At 44.4% G+C, this 18,493-nt stretch overlaps 2 protein-coding genes across 3 annotated transcripts in view; both read right to left on the reverse strand.

Annotated features, from left to right (window-relative positions):
- The window catches only part of DGKI (diacylglycerol kinase iota), a 198,664-nt gene extending 192,568 nt beyond the window's left edge, over positions 1 to 6,096 (reverse strand). The window contains exon 1 of the mRNA XM_053943691.1: positions 5,944 to 6,096. The gene's annotated coding sequence lies outside the window, so the exon portion shown is untranslated. The remainder of the gene's footprint in view (positions 1 to 5,943) is intronic.
- A 5,676-nt stretch (positions 6,097 to 11,772) lies between these two features.
- Positions 11,773 to 18,493, reverse strand: part of CREB3L2 (cAMP responsive element binding protein 3 like 2) — a 75,066-nt gene continuing 68,345 nt past the window's right edge. For both annotated transcript variants that reach the window (XM_053942822.1, XM_053942821.1), the window contains exon 12: positions 11,773 to 18,211. In XM_053942822.1, the coding sequence (XP_053798797.1) occupies positions 18,136 to 18,211 (76 nt within the window). In that variant the 3' untranslated portion in view covers positions 11,773 to 18,135. The remainder of the gene's footprint in view (positions 18,212 to 18,493) is intronic.

Consider the following 18,493-nt stretch of genomic DNA (forward strand, 5'->3'; position numbering starts at 1 on the left):
CCCATGGCTGATCCAGGAGAGAAGAACTGACTACCTGCTCATTTATTCCAAAGGACTAGGGAGAGCATAATCAGTTTTCCACTTCATCAAAGTTATGTGGCACCTGATTCAGCACTTTTTACACGATGAAATTTTCCACCTGCAGGGCAATCTGAGTGTACAGGTCCGTGCCTGTGCTACACAACAGCTTCATTATGTGCTCACAGAGGCTCACCCTCTCAGATCACTGATGCACTTATCTCATTTTGACTATGTACATAATTCCATTGCAGTTCATGTGTCATTTTAGTCAGAGTTGCCACTCACATCATCTCTTTTGTGAGGTGCTGCTAAGCCCAGATACAGAAGGGAGAAGGTCAGACATGCTCTAAATTCAAAGACAGTCCCTTTACTTTGTGCTGCATAGAGACATTGATGGCCAGACTGGCAGCCACATCTCAATGTCAGGAGGGAACCTTAAATGTCAACTTGATTTTCCTGTGGTAGGATTCTTCTTTCTGACTGTCCCAGCATTTTTCTGCATTTTGCTGCAGCACAGAGTTTCCAGCTCAAAGCTTTATAAATCAAATAGCTTCATGAAGGCCCCCTCATGTGTCAAAAACATCCAGTCATCTGCTTTGGGAGGAAACAACAAAATGGTGATGAAAGTCTTGGGTGACAAAGTAAATTGAGTTACTGTTACACGAGTGGGTGGTAAGAAGACTGCACAGTACCTACCCACCACTCCTAACAAAGACAGTCGCATGCAGATCCTCTGAGATTAGGCCAGAAAGTGAGAATTATTTCCTTGACATTTGGTAGAAAATAAAAACCCATCCATCATTTTCATGCAGAGTAGCTGCACTCATTTATAGCATTAGAATGTGTTAAGATTCAAAGAAAGTTAGGTAAAATAAAACAACACAATCAAAAGTTCAAAGGCTTGTGTTGGGTGTTTTCATTTTTACAAATGTCATTCAGCTTAAGTTATTTATAATATTTCACAGTACACTAGTGGATGCTGTCACATTTCATAAAACAATTAAGCCTTGGTAATAAGAGACACCTCTATTATCCTGTCTAATATTTACTGAGAAGTGATGTGTGTCTTATGACTGTTATCATGTCTGAAAACAAAAGAACAAAAAAATTAGGATGTTTCCAAGTTTACATTTCTACTTTAGTCCCCATCTGTAGTCTCAGGTACTTAAATGCTCATCACCAGTGACAGGGTTTGTGTAGTAAGGATTTCCCAGAATTTCCTTGCCATAACTTTTTCCCCTTCAAACGCAGTGATAAAACCACCTCTAATTATAACTCCTGTTACTTACTGCCACGGCAGACAAGCAGCTCTTGCTGATGGTGCAGGGGGAGAGGCCAGCTCGATTCTTGGCTTCTGCTCTCAGAGGAAGAGTCGGGAAAGCACACAAGGCACATCCCAAACAGATTCATATGGCAAGTGGGGGAGAAACTTCAGCCAAGGAAATTCAAACCACCTACTTGAGGTGGTGCCCGTTCACAGTGACTCATTCCTCCAGGAGTGGAGCTGGGTGGCCAGGGGAGCTAAAGGAAAGCAGTGCCTCCAACCTCCTCATTACCAAAAGGGCAGTGCACGATTCCCTGCTGGAATTCCCTGTCTGGCCAAAGACAAGGCAGGAGTGCTGAGCTGCCGAGACGCTGCCAATTAGTGGCACAGGACTCTGAGGGGGTTCATTACGGCCCCACATTTGGAAATTCCTGGCTCAAAGAGGAGCAAAACTTCTAAAGCCTGCCACCCACTGCCTCAGTCAGGATTTCTCAACCTGGTCAAAATGAAATTGCATTTCTCTAGGAAAACTATTCCCTGGCGACAAGTGTTTGCCAAACATCACTTGAGCTCTCACAAGAGGGACATAAAAAATTACAACTCTATTTTTATTTCCAATGCCACTAATCAAGAGTCCCTGAAATTCTAAATAATAATTAAGAAAATAAAACAATTTGCTCTATTGTTTGTTTCAATTGTTTCAAGTTAGCTTGCTCTTTAGGTTGTGTTGTTTTGATTTTTAGGGATGCTCTTTTGTTTGGTTGGGGTTTTTATTAATTTATTTATTACTTTTACTATTTCTCTAAGCTTAATTAAATGACAAGACTGCATTGCAGATTAGATTTTGGAGGTGCAAATACTTGCAGGAAACTACCAGATAATGCTTTATTTTCCAGGTTTCCTCTTACCTTAGCTTTTTATTGTATATTCATTGTATATTCTTACTAAGCATCCATCTTTGGTACAATCTGAATTTCTCTTTATATCAAGAATTACTTCAGGAAAGCAACTTTAACCTCTACTTAATCTAAAAGACACCACAAGGTTCCTCACAAACTTTGCAATGACAAAATAATAAAAATTAAAGGGAGAAAAAAATTTACCCCACACCTTTCTGTTCCAATATCTTGTAAATATTCTGCTGGGTCTAGAAATGTATGGGGTAAATACTATTCTGAGAACCAAACTGTAAAAAGCATTTCTCTCTGGCAGATGTACATATTTAATTCACTTTTCAGTTTTCATTTGCCAATCTTTTCACAGAGGGCGGGAAAATGAACTTTTGGTTTTATCAGTTTATTAAAAAAAAAAAAGAAGAAGTTTTTCATTTTGTGAGCCAATATTTCAGATTTTCAGCAGAAGAGCCAAAACATTGTTAAGATATTTAACTCCATATCTTCAGGGTAAAAAATAAATTAGGGCTAAGAATTGCTGCTTAGCTGTTGGCATCCTGATATCAGCATCCAACCATTGAGTGGGTCAGCCTCGTTTAAGAGATGAAAAAGAAGATTTCTCCCTGAAAAGGGAGATTTCTCTGGTTGTCACTCGGTCTGCACAGCAACAGGTGCTGCAAGAGACCCCTCAGCAAGGGATCGAAGGTTCTGTTTGAAGTGCCCCATCCCCTCCGTCTGCCCCGGCGGCTCCCCCGGCTGATCCCGGTCCTGGCAGGCAGGAACAGCGCTGGGAGCAAAAGAAGATCCGCTCAAGGGATCTTCCAGCGCACGGACACGAGCACAGCCCCACTCTGAAGCCATTAGCTCCTGCAAAACACGGGAGAGTGGCACATCCCCACTGTGCGTGTGTCCCCAGTTAGAGCACAGCGAGCAGATCTGCTCCGAGCGGAGCTCCTAGGGTGGACAACGAGCTCTGCGGACTGCCAGGTGCAAGGTGGATATGGCTGGGAGCATGGCACGGTCGTGGGAATTCTCAAACTCCCCACAAGGTATACCTGTGTTATTTAAAGCAAGTTTTTGCTCCTGCTGGTTTGACTGGGGGACAAACACGCCTATGTTGGTATTTGCTACACAAAATTATGACGTATTTAATACAGCAGCTCCTGCATTTCAAGCTATAGGCCACATCAGTACAAAACATTGATTTCTGAACATGTTCCTCATAGTTTCGGTACAATTCTAGAGAAATTAACAAGTTATTTGCATGCAACAACAACGTCAGCTAATTAGAGATGAGGATATTTGCTGTTTAACAACAAATTTAAAAAGAACATCATACTTTAAGCCCAGATTCAGGCAAACTATAGTTTAATAACATTGGCACAGCAGAAGTTTTCCTTCCTTTTTTCCCCTGTAACAATACCCTGACCTCCCATTTCACTCCTTCAACTGCCACCAATAGATTTATTCTCTTATATGCATTTTCATACACCTTTATTATTTTAAGCAAGTTCCAACTGTTGGGGTTATTTCCTGAATGTATAAAAACAGCTCTACAGGTGTATATGGCAATATAATGCACCTGCATAGAGAGCCCTAAATGAGCTGTTTGAAGGGCTCTATGAAGCTTGAATAATTTCTATTGTGCCAGTGGGTAAGGGAGTCCAAGTGCCAATGTAAATAGGTTTTCCTGGACCTAATATAGCCATTTACATTCGCAAATGTATTTCAGCACCATAATTTACTGAGGGAAATGGTAGCAATTTAAAGAGACTGAGGTTACAGGGTGTGGAGAACTCAGTGGAGGCCCTCTGCGGAAGTTTTATACTCTTCTATCTATCCAGATTGTTCTCATTATGGATAAATGATAAAGGAAATATTATCTATAGGGAACCAGCCATAAATGAGGAAAAGGTGTGGAAATCCACAGGTGCAAAGAAAATGTACTTTGTTGCACCCTTAAGTCAAGTAGAATGACTGATATGCATCAAGAGATACTTAAGAAAAGGCTTTCAAAGTTCAGGACTTGTTACATGCTTGCATAGACAAAGGAGAGAAGAAGGAGGGGAAAAAACCCTACATTTCCTCCTAAAAGCATCTAGTATGAAACCCTTACAAATATTGACCATGCAGAAAACTTCAAGAATACCCACAATATTAACACATTTCTCGACAACCTAGACAGCTGAACATTAGAAATAGATTTTACTATCTCTGCTTCCCTGCCCCCATACCATCCCCAAAAAAGGCAGAAAACTTATTTCAAACTCCTTTCTTTCTGTCCCAAGAGCAAACACATGAGCAAACCTGTCTTGTTAGCAGCCACTTTATTTCAGCAGCTCACTGCAGACTTTGCCTTTACCTGCAACGGATTTACCCCTAAATGGCACAAGCTAAGAAAATCGTCAGGGTAGAGATGCAAAAGTACCAAGAGCCTACTGATGCAATGTTTGTTTCAGAGGTATTCAGTAAGTTTTCATTTTCACATCGCTCACCTTACTGAGTCTAGGATAAATCATCCCAAACTTCACACACTGCTGGGACCAACAGCCCATGATGGGGAATGTGTCTCTGCACACATCAAGCATTATATGAAACTGCAGCTATGAAGAGTGTTTAATTACATCATCTTTAAGCCCTGCCACATGCAGAAGCTTAGACCAGCTCCTAAGTTATCCCAACTGTAAATTGACAGCACATTAAGCATCCCCAAGGCTGGGGAGAGTCTTCAGCTAATTTACCTGTGGCTAGAGACACCCTTTTCTTGCAGTGACAAGTAACAGCTCTGTATTTTCTGTCCTCCCAGCTGAGAGGGCTCATCCCTAAGCACACTAGAACATTAGATACTGATGGTGTGCTGCCTCCACAGGGGCTCTGCAACTAGAATTAGGTAAGACTCAAAAACTTTTTGGCATGGACCTTCTCAGACAGCAATCCGTTTTGGCAGTTGCTGGCAATTAGCAGCTCCTAGCTGGTAACAGAAGAGCAGACAAGCCCCAGCGACGGCCCCTTCACGCAGGTGTATTTACAAGAGGAACAAAGACATTTATTTGACATCAGGCACATGAAGCAAACGCATAGGCATAAAAAACAGAAGACCCTGATTATGAAAGTGACGTCCTGCTCAGGTCATAGCAGGGCATGTGGCACCCGGTGGCTGTCTGCTGGTGGCCCCCAGCCTGCAGCCACGCTTGAGGTGCCAGGCACAGCAGCCCCCCTATCTTATCAGCCGCTGGGGCTTATGCAACGGCGACCGGCGCGGGTGCGGAGCAGGCAGGGAGGGGACATAGCACTCCGGGAGAATTCCCACAGACAAACCCATCCCGGGAGCAGCGGTGCCGCCAGAAAGGCTTTTCCCATTCCCTAAACGAGTGTTTGGAGGCGCCGGGAACACAGGCGGCTGTGTTTTCACTGAAAAGGGCAAGCCCTAATCCCTAACCAGCCGGGCAAGAGCCCCGACTCTGGCTCGGAGTAACTCTGAAGTTCACCCACATTCCCTGTCACGCTCCCCATGTCCCCTGGCGCTGCCGCGCCGGAGGAGCGCCCTAAACCTGACGGCAGCAGCAGGGCTGAGAGCCGCTCGCTCGCTAGCTTAAGGGAATGCAGATCTGGGAGAGCTTTCAGACTTCGGAATGAAGAAGAAGCCCCTTAGGTGTCAGGCGGGTCCGGCGGTGTTGCCCTCACACCGCTGCCTGGCCGCAGCACCACCGGACCCGCCTGCCGCTTCCCCACCCACCGAGAGGCGCCCGGCCGTCCGGCACCCACCTGTAGGACACCTGCTTCCTGAAGGTGAGGCTCCGCAGCTTCTCCTCCAGCGACTCGTCCGCCGCTGACAGCCCCTGCTCCTCCGGGATCCCGGCGGCGCCCGCCGCCTCCCCGCCACCCTCGGCCCCCCGGCAGCCGCCGCCGCCCGCCGCCCCCGTCTCCTCTCCGCCGGCCGCGGCGGGGGGGTTCATTGCGGCGGGGCAGCGGGGCTGAGAAGGAGGAGGAGGAGGCGGGGGCAGGGGAGGGCCGGCCGGCGGCTGCAGGCGTTGGGGGGCGGCGGCGGCCGGGGGACCGCAGCTCCCGGGGCCGCGGGGCGCGCTGCGAGCCGCGGCGGCTGCAAATGGCAGCGCGACCGCGCAGCATCCATCGGCGGCCGCACTGCAGCGAGGCATTGTGGGAAACTCCTGGCCTGCCACGCCCCCCACCACGCCCCGCCGGCCGCTGGCCAATGGCAGCGCCGCGCCCCCGCCGCGCCCCCGCGGCCGCCCCCCGCCCCGCGGCCGCGCCCCGCGTCCCCCTGCAAACACCTTCCCGAGCCAGCACAGGTGCCCCGGGGCACCCAGCGCTGCCCTCGTCTTCTTACACCCGCGCTTGCTCGTCTGCCAATTGCTTCCAATCTGTTCCCCCGGTGATCTCAATTTGGTGCACTCAGAATCAAAGCACCCAGCGGCAAAGAGTCTTCTGACAAGCATCACGGTGCCCCTTCGTAAAGTTACTGTACTCCCACCTTGTTCCTTGCTTCTCCCTTTTCTTCATTAGGGGACACTAAGGAAAATTTCAGAGGAAAGCGTCAGCATGTTTCAGCACAAGAGTGCTGACAGTGACAATAAGATTAAAAAGTACAGAAAAGGTTGAGGTCTGTGGCTATACAGAAATTATTGCAGGAATTATGCACAGACAGTGCTTTGTTTTCAGTATGCAAAAGTTCCCTGAGGTAATGCAATCCAAAATAGAAAGACATAAAATAAATAAATAAAGAAATCCCACGAACAATTATGCTTATTTATACAGAGAAAGCAAACCCTACAGGAGGAGATTTCAGAATCTCCTGTGCTCCCTAAGCAGCCTTGCCTCTTCTGTGTGAACCCTATGCCAGTCAGGTTCATGACAGTCAACAGATTCCTTATACCTGATCCTCACTCCTTTCCAATGCCATTCCCAGATTACTTTTAATTACTAGTGAAGCACATAAAGCATAATATAGCAATGTAGAACCCTTGCTTATTAGAAGCAAAACTAAGGTTCTTATGCAGGACTATAAAAGGAAGGTCTGGATCCTCCTCTGAGCTGTGTGCAGAGAGATCTACAAACCAGCATGGAGCTCTACTGGAACCACTGGTCCTTTTCCATTGAGAGCTGGGACCTCAGCTGGAAAGTCTCTGGTTAACTCCCAAGGAAATCAGCAGCGAATGTTGCTTGCGACAGCATTCAGTCTAAGATCATGTGACAAATATATTTTTTGCAGAACCAAACTAAACCAACTTGGGGCAGACCTGTCAAAGAGCAGTTCAGAGCCAGCCCAAAAGTCAGCTTCAAGGATGGGGAGTGACACCATAAGTCCCTCTCTTATCAGTGCTACTTTTGAGGTTTTGCCATTCGTGAAAATTGTGTGGCCCGTTGCTATGAGAAGATGCCAATGACATGTGCTAAAAAACTGTAACTGCAAATTAATTTTGCACTTGGAGAGCAGAACACTGTGCATCATCTCACAGCTTTATTCTCCCAGCCTTTGGTCCACATGAGAACAGCTCTGTGGCCTGTGCCCCAGCTAATGACTCTACCTCCCCCAGAGCATCTGGAGCAAAGCCTAACAACTAATCAGGATTTCCTACCCCCTCTCCAGTGAACATCCATGCCACTGAGCCACCTCCTTCAGCACGAGCCCTCCTGTAGCTCCTGCTTGTCAATAACCCTTTTATCCAGATGACCAAATTTATACTCTGCTCTGGGATTACCTATTTTTCCTCTGACTGCTGCGATTTGCATGACTCATTTGCAACATGAAGAGCTAAATTGACTGCCTTTTTTCTGAATATGAGCAATTATGAGAGAGTCTGAGGCTCGTGAAGGAAAGCCCTGCTTACGCTATTACACCTGTGGTGTAGCTGTCAGTCCTTGTGGGTACAGGAAGGCAGAAACTTTGTAGGAGTATCATGTTTGCTCCAAGGTGTGGCTGCAGACATACCACTGAGGGAAAGGATGAGCACAAAAATAGATTTTTAGCAGGTTTTGCCAGTATCTGGGATTATCATGCTAACAAAAAATCTGAACTCCCAGGTCTGGGTTCTCATCTCTTAAGCGCTGTCAGGTTAAATGGGACACCTCACACCTCTCTGTGGTGCCTCCCCTGATTGTCTGGGAGAGCTGACAAGGTTCAGCAGGTGGGGGGTTCTTTTTCCTGGGTGGAAACTTCTCACCATACTGCATGCCATGAATAGCAGGGTGGATGGTGAGAATGAGAGAGGAACTGCAGCAAAAGGAGGGATTTCAGCCTTTTGGAGTAATGCCAAGGGAAGGTTTATTTCATTACTCACATGCCTGTAAAATCCCATTTTGAACACTCCAGTGTGCACAGACTGTGTGTACTGCAGTAAGTTTTATTTTGAGCAGGAGGGACTGAAAATTCTTTTTCTAATAGAAAAGAGATGGATATATTAAAAAGGGGATTGGGGAAGAAAAGGATGAGGCAACCTTACTTGTTCAATGTGCCAGCCTAGCCAGTGAGAAGTCAGTCTACTTTAAATGCTCCATATTCCTTAAGTCCACACAAAATTCATCCCCAGGTTAGCCCCCAACATTCAACTTTCAGGAAAAAAAATACAAACCATATAAAAATAAATTTATACACACAGACATGTGTATGCATGTATTTGCATCTCCTCCAATTGTAAATGTTTTTTTAATGTTACATAAGTGACCAGCTTCCCTTTCCAAATCCAATGTTGATAGATTGGATCCACCCACAACAACATTCACTTTTGGTCAACATTTGAAGGTCTAGTAGAGCACTGCTCATCCATTGTGAAACTGAGGGATGTTGAGGCTCAGCAAGGAGGGACCCACCTCAGCTGAGCAGATCAAGCACAGATTTTTACCAAAGAGGTTTAAAAAGAGGGCTAACCAGACCCTAAGCATTTCTTTAGACAGAGAAAATGAGACAATCCAACAGTCATGGACTTATTCTTATCCTCCCTCAGCTGTGCCACAGCAAAGATAGGGGCCAGAACTTGTAATTTCCTCCTTACGAGAGAAACACAAAATAGTATTTTATAGCAATGTATAGAACTCGTGCAAACACAGCGTAAGATTAATTTAATAATGAAAGTGTAACCATTTGAAGCCCACAAAGAGACAACACCAAGAAAATGAGAAATCAAATAAATCACTTTGATTTTTTGAGGCACAAACTGGAGGGAGACAAGACACTCAAGCATTATTATTCATTAGAAAGGAAATATGCTTTTGTTTCCAATTGCTATCTCCTTTGGATCACCTTGCTTTGCTTAATCTTAGTGTGATTTACAGAGAGGAGGAAACCACCACTGGCCTTGCAGACCAGGAATCTGAAGCATGGAATAAATAGGGCAAGCCAAATTCACCAGCATGCCACAAGCATGAGGTCCACGTTTCTAAAAAAAAAAATCCTAAAGCAAACAGATCAGGAAAGGGAGCATCAGGAATGAATCTTCCATGAAATACCTTCAAGGGGGGAGAAGTCTGTACTGTCGTAAAATAGGTACAAACAATAGCTACCAGCACAAGGAGAACACTTTCTACCCAAACATGCCATGAGAGGCATCATGAGCTGCATTTGGACATCCTTCCTCCTGCCCTGCAACAGGAAAAAGGAGCATCAAAATCCAGCCTTGGATTCAAACAGTAAGATGCTTTTCCAAGAACAGCATGTCTGGAGGCTGATAGGTAGGGAGGCTGACAGCTCATCACACAGCATTTCCCCATTGTGTGGGGGTTTCTTTTTCAGGCACAGACTCCCTGCAGCATCACCTGCTGTGTGATGCTTTAAGGGTTGCACAAAATCCAAGGAGATTCTTAACTGATGGCTGGTCACCAGCCTGTGTTTTGTTTGCTTGAAGGAACTGAGCTCAGCTAAAACTAAACTGAGGGCAACTTTCCCAATCAGTCACAGTCTAATGATTTTCCTCTAAAAATGCTATATATGGCTTGATGCTGCAAACAAGTACCCTGGATCAATAGTCCTGGCAAGTGAAATTGCCTCTTTGGAAAGCAAGAGGCACACAGGGTAGATCCTTGGAGAAGAGCTTCTTCTTTTTTTTCTTCCTTCACTGCCAATTTCTTTTGCTACTTTAACCTCTTTAGCCTCAAATCAAGGCATTTCTGAAAATCCACATCAGACAGAAATTTAGTGCAGGCCACGGTGTTCCAATTTCCATGGTATGCTGCCTTCCCCAAACTCTAAAGCAACCTTCTTTAAGAGGCCTTGGAAAGGATGCACCAAAGCCATCTGTCTCACTCCCATTTTCAGTTAAGCTGGAACTATTACTTCCATAGCTAATATTACCTGTGGAAGATAAATTCTTGGTTGCTGTTGCAGGGGTGCCTAGTACTCATATATGAGGTCTCCCTCCCAGTAGAAAACTAACATAAAACAAATTACTGTACCATTTGTGATGCCAGCACTGCACAGGGTAATTTTTACACCTGCTGTAGGTCATCCCTTGCCAAGTTCCTTGGATGACCAGCAAAGCCACAGAGTCCCCAGACTGAAACCAATCAGGCATTTTCTTTTCCATGTCTACTCAAAGCAGCAGAGGTCAGCTCTGTGCCCTATCTGGATGCTGGGTTTGGACTGTAGGGTGTAATGTTGAGTGCTTACATAGGCAGAACAACTTCTGAATTGCTGGAGAAAGCTCCTGAATTATCTCAGGGGTGAGGCAGGCTAAGGAAAGGAGTCGAGGCCAGCAGAAGACCCAATCCCAAAAAGCCAAAGCATAAAGTGCTCTTTTAAGAGTTCACTCCAGTTTAAAGAAGCCCAGTGCAAAGGCAAAGCAGGGAAAGGCCTCACCTTCCAGAGGGCTGTTTGGCCCACACAGATCAGCCCCAGCAAGCTCTGTCACTCTAGGTGACACAGCACCTCAGTGTCACTGGGCTGAAGCAATGCCTCCTCGGGCATCAGCCTTCCTGGATCCAGAGAATTTACTGTTACAGAGAATTTACTGTTAATGGGGCTGTAGCACAGTGTTGCACTGAGTATCATTATCACTGTTAAATGCTGTTGGCCTTCACCTGATTTCCACCCATTACTGAGATATAATTCTCAGATAATCTCAAAAAGGGAAGGGGCAGCCAGCTTCATTAAAACCCCACATAATTATTTTTCTATCACTAAACTACCAGGGTTCTGTTGAAGATGGACACATTGCACACGCTGGCACACCTGGGAAAGTCGAGGGCCCAGATTTTTTCCAGTCATCAGGAAATCAAACAAGTAGCAATTGCTTTTTTTCTACAGAAAATATTTATTTGCAAGAAATGAAAAGCATAACATACTTTACTACATACATATTTAGGCTAAAAAAGCAGGTAGTCTGTTCTCTCACAGAATCAGGCAGATGATTTAAAAAGGAAAAACAGCAATTTCTTTCCACCCAATGGACATGTTTGCAGTGTGAACAATGAGGTGGGACCGTATCCAGATTACAGCACTTGTACAAAAATAGAAAGGTCACAGAACACAGACACAGTGTTAAATAGACATGGCAAGAGAATAGAGATATCTGCAGTCAGAAGAGGCCCCAGTGAAGTTTACCAAGGCTGAGTTTGTTTTTGTTTTTTTTTTTTTTTTTGGGGGGGGGGGGGGGGGGAAGGTGTGCTTTTGCACTAGTATCATTGTCCCTATCATCTTAGATAGGTCTTAAATGTTTGCACAAACCTATACTGCATTCACATGAACAGAGGGAAAGGGAAAGACCAGCTTAAGTGCCCTAGGGGTGTCACAGCAGAGTGACTGTCCTGCACGCCCAAGGCAATGGAATTGGCCATGGATACTTCTCTTCAAGAGAGCACCACCAGGTAATTTACCCTTGGAAGGCCTAGTGAATCTTAGGGAAACTGGGATGCACTTGCACCACCCTCTGAGAAGAAACTGCTTCCTCTGGCTGGCATCTCACTGTGCCCGAGGGGTGGTTAGGGCATCAGTGCTCCCAGGGGCCTCCTTTTAGGATAATATACACCACTTAAAGGAAAAAAAAGTAAACAAAAGCATTCAACGCCATAATTCTGAAGACCAAAAATGATACCAGAATATAAAATAATTATTTTTTTGTACCAAGCCAGAACTGGTCTCTAGAAAGGTCAGACAGTCTATGCACACACACAAAATGACACAGTGCAACAACATTCAGTCGACAATTAATCACAGGACAGTCTTCAGAGCAATTCACACAACAGTTTTACAAGTGCTCAGTGATGTGGAATGTGAACAGATTTCAGAGAGAAATGCCTGGACTTTCCGCTGCATCAAGCCCAAAGTGCCCTGTGTGTTCAGGTAGATGCCTTTATTTAGCAACACTTACTACATTAAGAAAACTCTGTGTTTTTGATACCTTTTGATCATTCACCATGCACATGTGCACAGATGTGCACACATGCACACTCGTTCTCACCAACTGTACAAATGAAGAAAGCAAGGTGCCATTATATCAGCACCACTGAATTAAAGTCTGTTATGGCGAAGTCAGATATGAGCAGAGCTTCTGTAGAAAAAAATCAGTACCTGCTTCTGCTTCTCCCTCTCTCTCTTCCACTCCCTTCATTATGGACTACTAAGGTTCAGGAAGATATTTACCTGCTGTTTAGAGGGTAAAGTGGGATATAACACAAAGATCAGGTTTGTATAAACAGGACTGCATAGCATTAAAGAGCAAGGGGAATATGAGTGAACCTAAACCTAGCAGGCGACCAATGAAAGAGGATATCACTGCTGATTTAGGCTATCACTGCTGATTTGTGGAATCAAGAACTAGAAGGTTTCCCTGTGATGCAAGGAGTCCCTTCACCTGCCTTTGCTTTCACTCTTTCTGTAAGACAGGTCTACAAATCCAGCCTTCCCATGTTCTGTTCTCACCTCTTTAGCTGAAGCTCTTGGAGGAAGAATCTGGACATCGGTTGTAGGGCAGACAAGAGACTACTGCTAATAAAGAATATCCAAACTCAATTCAGCATCAGATCCAAGCAGCATCACAAATTAGTTTCCTGCATAATGCACTTTTTTTCTACACAGGAATTTGATTCATATATATATACACACACCTCGGTAAAGCCGAACAAGGCCTGACATAAAAATGAGAAAACCAAATTGCAATTTCCCTCTCAATCCTGGAGTCTCCAATGGATGCTGATCACCTAAGCAATGCAGTATTAATCAGGATCAACCTTCAACAAATTCTCTGAATGCCCAATGTCACTTTATTGGCCATGAGAAAGCTACAAGATGGATTGAATCCTTACATTTTCTTTGTAAAGACCTTACTTAACACATACATAGTTCATTCCCCTTTGTAACCCCCACAAAGTTGTTAAACCTTAATGCTAGACAGTGCAAAGCAGCAACACATCATAGCACTACACTGTTACATAGGCTGGGACAACTTTAGTAGCTACAAAGTACTGACCTATCATTTCACCTTCAGAATACAAAATGTTCCCTTTTTAATTAGTGACTTGAGAAAGAAATATTTTAGTCACCAGGAGTATAAAAATACTCTGTATTCCTCTGTTCTTAGCTGCATGGGTTTTGAACAATGGCCTCTTGGCATTAGCTAGAATCTAGAGCCCAAATACTCAGTGGAAATCCCTCCCAACGTAGCAATTAGCATCATTCACTTACTTGACCTACATTCTAAAAGTGTCTAGACAGAATTCACCACTGATAGTTGGGAGGGATGGGAGTGGAGAGGTGGGCTGGTTTCTTTAGCAGGGAAAAAAAAAAGTTTTTAGATTAATTTTTGGTCTATGTTAGAAGAATCAAGAACACATCAAGATACACTGTTACACAGAGAGATGTGGAGAAGAGGTCCCCTGTCAGTATAAATCAGACCTGCAGCCCCCAAGAGCAGTGTGTGAGAACCATGCTGGTTGTATCAGCTGGGATCTGGCCTAAGAACCTCAGCCTAATCCATTGGTCTGTGCTGCTGAAAAATATTGAGTGGTACAGATGAAATGAAAGAAGTGCAGCAAAGAACTATAAATATCCTGGGGGAGGGGGGAAGCCAACATTATCTACACACCGGTAATAAGGTTAGAAAGATCACATGCCCTGTGATTCAGACTTTTTAAATATACATATGTATAAAATAATGCCCTATATTCCTTCATAGTTTATCTCCCTAGAAGCAAAGACTCAACAGATCTAAACATACTTTAAAGCTACAGGCCAAAAGCTAAGTTTACTACTGTGTATAAAATTGTGCTGGTGAGCAACATAACCTTACAGCTGAGGACTCCTTAGGTTTATCACTGAAGTCCTCTACTGGACATGGAAATTATGTAGCACACAAGGCCTTTCCTTACCCTGTCCATACACACACATATGCTTCCACAGCACCAAGTCACTGATAACCAGAAAAAGCACACTGGCAGAAGGCTAAGGCCTCAAGCAATAGAGCTGAACTGACTAAAAGCACTTACTGGCATCCTCCCTGAATATGCCTTACTACTCCTGTCCTATGCCCTTAACTCAGAGCACAGAAGCTGCCTCTCCATGTGGTCTGCAGTGCATCAACATTCCCACGGGGTCACCCCTGGATGCTGAGGCTGGCAGTGCGATGGCACCTTGTCCTGCCCCTCCGATCCCCTGCTAGGTACAGAACACGGGCACAAACTCCCTCTGGAGATCCTGGGTCCTTGCCACACAACATCTGTGAGATGACGGGGATTCCTTGGCCCCTGGCAGAGAAACCTGTCCTATTAAGGCCCCTGAAGAAAAATGATCACAAACACACCAAAGTCAAGCAAAGTTTTTCCTTATTATAAAGTAACATGTAATACAATAAATCCCCAAGCAATGTGTGTGCTAGGTCAAGAGATTCCCTAAAAAAAGAGGACCTAAAAATAACTTAAAGGATTACACAAATTAAGATTATAGCAATAGATTATCAAACACTTACAAGAAATCAGTATGGCCATACTGGCTTGGGTGGATTACTACAGAGGCCTGACCCAGACCATGGCCAGTTTAAAATGCCCAGGATGAAAACATGATTGATTATCTTCCAATCAGATAATCAGATTTGAACCAATATGCCCAAATCAAAAAAAAAAAAAAAAAAAAAAAAAAAAAAAGGCAAAGTTTTAATGGCGGCCAGTGCAGTAGGTTTCAGAGAGGAGGAGCTATTTTGGTTGTGCAAAATCATCTCTCCTTTAAGAGCTTAGAAATAATTCCACTTTGGTTTTCACACAGTGAAGTCAGCCAGCTGTATCTGAAATGGGAGGTGATCCATTTAGCTGGCAATAGGCAGGAGCTCAGGCTGCACAGTGCAAACTGCAAGACTGGTAAGTGGTGTTGTGCTTCACACCCTCTTTTGCAAAACATTTAACCACTTGGCTGCCCCCAAAGGCGGCAAACCAAGGGTGCTCTGGAAAAAAAAGACCATTTAAGAAATTTTCTAAACTATGACCTTGCCCACTTATGCTGACCAGTTGGGGTCAATCCCAGCTTTCTCCTGTCACTTTGCTGACCTCAAGTGGCTGAGCAAGTGGCTGACCTCAGTGGGGCTGAGCCCCACCCCCTGGGGCACTCACAAGTGATCACTGTTTATGTGAAGCCTTAAACCATTAAAAAAAAAAACTAAACACAAAAGTTGTCCATGGATACTGGAATGATTCAGAGAACCCAGCAGGATCACTGTGAAGGGAGACAGACTTTATGGTGGAGGTTAACCCATGCCAAGATGGGAACACTTGCAGAGCAGACTACAACAGCACTTCACCTCTCTTTGTCACCTCAGGTAAAATAATAAGGCACTTGGGTAGAAGAATAGGGCATTACCTAGAAGAGCATATCTGCACACCAGAACGAGCTCATGGAGTCAGGCACTTGTTTCACTGTCACTGATGTGAAACACCCTCTTAAAATGGCACAGGGGGGACTGATCCACAGTCCCCTCCGATTCACCAAATCCCTTCCATTCATTTCACTGAATTTTGAGTCAGGCCTGAGGGTGGCAAATAGGATGCTGAAGGAAGAAAGTCTAAGGAGAATGAAGAACAAGAAAGGAGCTGGTGCGACAGCTGCTGTAATAAAATACAAATTCAATATTTTACAAAATAGAATAGTTGCAAGAAATATCTACAGTACATAGTAAAAAATTATTTGTAAAGCTAGGTTAGTTTTTCCCTTATTTATCATTAGGAAAAAAAAAAGAAAAAAGAGCTTCAAATTACTTTTTTTTTAATTGACTTCTTGTGGTAAACTGTTAAGTAGCTATGCTAGCCTGCTGAATTAGGATTTTCACATTAGATCCATCCTCAATGGAGCACAAGTGCCCTTCTGTAGGAACCAGATAAAACCCTGCTCAAATTCTGGACTGAGTTCAACTATGCCTCTGCAGGGACAAATTGCAAGAAGCACAGCTCAGGCAAAGGCATGACCAGGGTACTGAGAGAGAGAGAGAGAGAGAGGACACTTGAAGTCAACAACACCATGGGACAAAGAAACAAAGCATGGAGAAGAGTACTGGACCAGGATCAGACCTGAATGCTGCTCTTGGCTTTCTCAGTGAGCCTGGGCCAGTCACTTCACCTTCCCACGTGCTCATCTCATTCCTCCTTTGACAGGTGTCCTGCCTACATAATCAGCTTCTCAGATCAGAGGCTGCCTTGGCATACAGTTAACACAGGATCCACCAGCTCTAGGCATGAGCTGGGCCTGTCTGTACCCAAAGCAGTTGGTCTCAGATCACATCTCTGGAAAAGCAGGTAAGAGGAAAATAAGACACATGGCTATATTTTAGGACAATTCAAGCTTAAGGGAAGGAAATGAGTATTCAGTGATGTTTGTCTGTCTAATTTCAGGGTCTACCCAGATCACTTGCAGGGTTAGGAAAGCTCAGTTCTCTTTGCAACTACCTGAACAGAATTTTTCAAAGCTAATAAATACTATTTACAATAGTAACAGGAAGATGGCAAGGAAAAGAAAACACAAGACAATCTGAGACCAGGTCTACACAAGAATTTTCATCAACCAGCTAGAAGTCAATAAATTAAATCCATACAGTCCTCTCAGGAGGCACTTCTGGTTTAAGCCTTACATTGATTTAGTTTGTTGGGAAGGAACTGACTTAAACTAAATAGATTAGCTTTAAGCAGACTAAAGGGCATCCATCTAAAATATTGCATAAATGTAACAAAACCTGCTTTCTAAACAGATTTAGTTAAACTAGTGTAATTCTCCCACACTGTGTGTGGTAAGACAGTGACTGATCTTTGTTTAATTTCTCAAGGGTGGAAGCAGGGAAGCCTACTGGGACTGCTTTCAATGCACAGAGAAACCTACCCTGCTAAGTGATGAAGAGACTGGAGGGGAGAAGAGAAAGAGCATGGGGAGGACAATTCAGCAGCATCATGGACCAGCCCTCTCCTGCCTGTGCTGTGACCTCAGCAGTGTCAGGGCCCTTTCTTGTCCCTTCAGCAGCAGGCTGCACATGTGCTTCTCTACCCCCGCAAAAGGTTCAAGTGCTGTAGACCAGTAGGCACAGAGCTGTGGTGAGACTCTAAGCACCATCATGCTGCATCTCCTCTCTCTCTCAATTACCTTCTCCCAAAAAACCTATCACCCACATGCTCCCATTGCTTTTGCACAATTCACCCTTCTCCAGAATGTCTTTGTGCTCAGATCAGGCTGTGTGCATGTACAGGCACACACACCCACCAGTCACTGGCACGCTGCTGGCATCATCTGCCATCATAATTCAGTCCTGCCCTTGCAGCGTTAAGACAGGAAAGGGATAAAAGCAGAGATAGGGACTGTGTGCGACGTGAGGAAGGGAGTTACAAAGACAAGAGATCCCATCTGTAGTCACAGCCTCATCAGTCAATGCAGAAGTTGAACTCCCTCTCTTTTGTACTTTGGTTCACTGAGGATGACAAGTCAGGGGAACTTTGGTTGAAAATATGTGGGAAGGAGGGAAGTCAAGAAAAAAGGCATTTTTATTTTTAAGAGGTGGCATTGACTCTTCTATCTATTTCAATTATCTTCAGTGTTTCATTTCCTTCTAGTTCGGAGTTGACTCTGTAGGGAACAAAAAACCAAAGGTAAATGCTAATAGTAATTTTTTTAAGTACATATCCTGCTTGATCTGGCTAATGCTAAAGAGCCATTCAGTATTTACCAGGTAGTTATTTGTCAGCTGAGTCTGGTAACATACTGAATTATACTGAAGTAGTCATCTCTTTGGTTCTAGGCAAGCAAAGGTGCAGCAGAAAGAAGCACACATATTTAAACCAGTGACTCTCTCTTTTCAGAGGCCTGCAAAACTTATATTTATGCTAAAAAAAAAAGAAAAAAATATCC

This window comes from Vidua chalybeata, chromosome 5 (assembly GCF_026979565.1).
Source record: "Vidua chalybeata isolate OUT-0048 chromosome 5, bVidCha1 merged haplotype, whole genome shotgun sequence".
Lineage (NCBI taxonomy): Eukaryota > Metazoa > Chordata > Aves > Passeriformes > Viduidae > Vidua > Vidua chalybeata.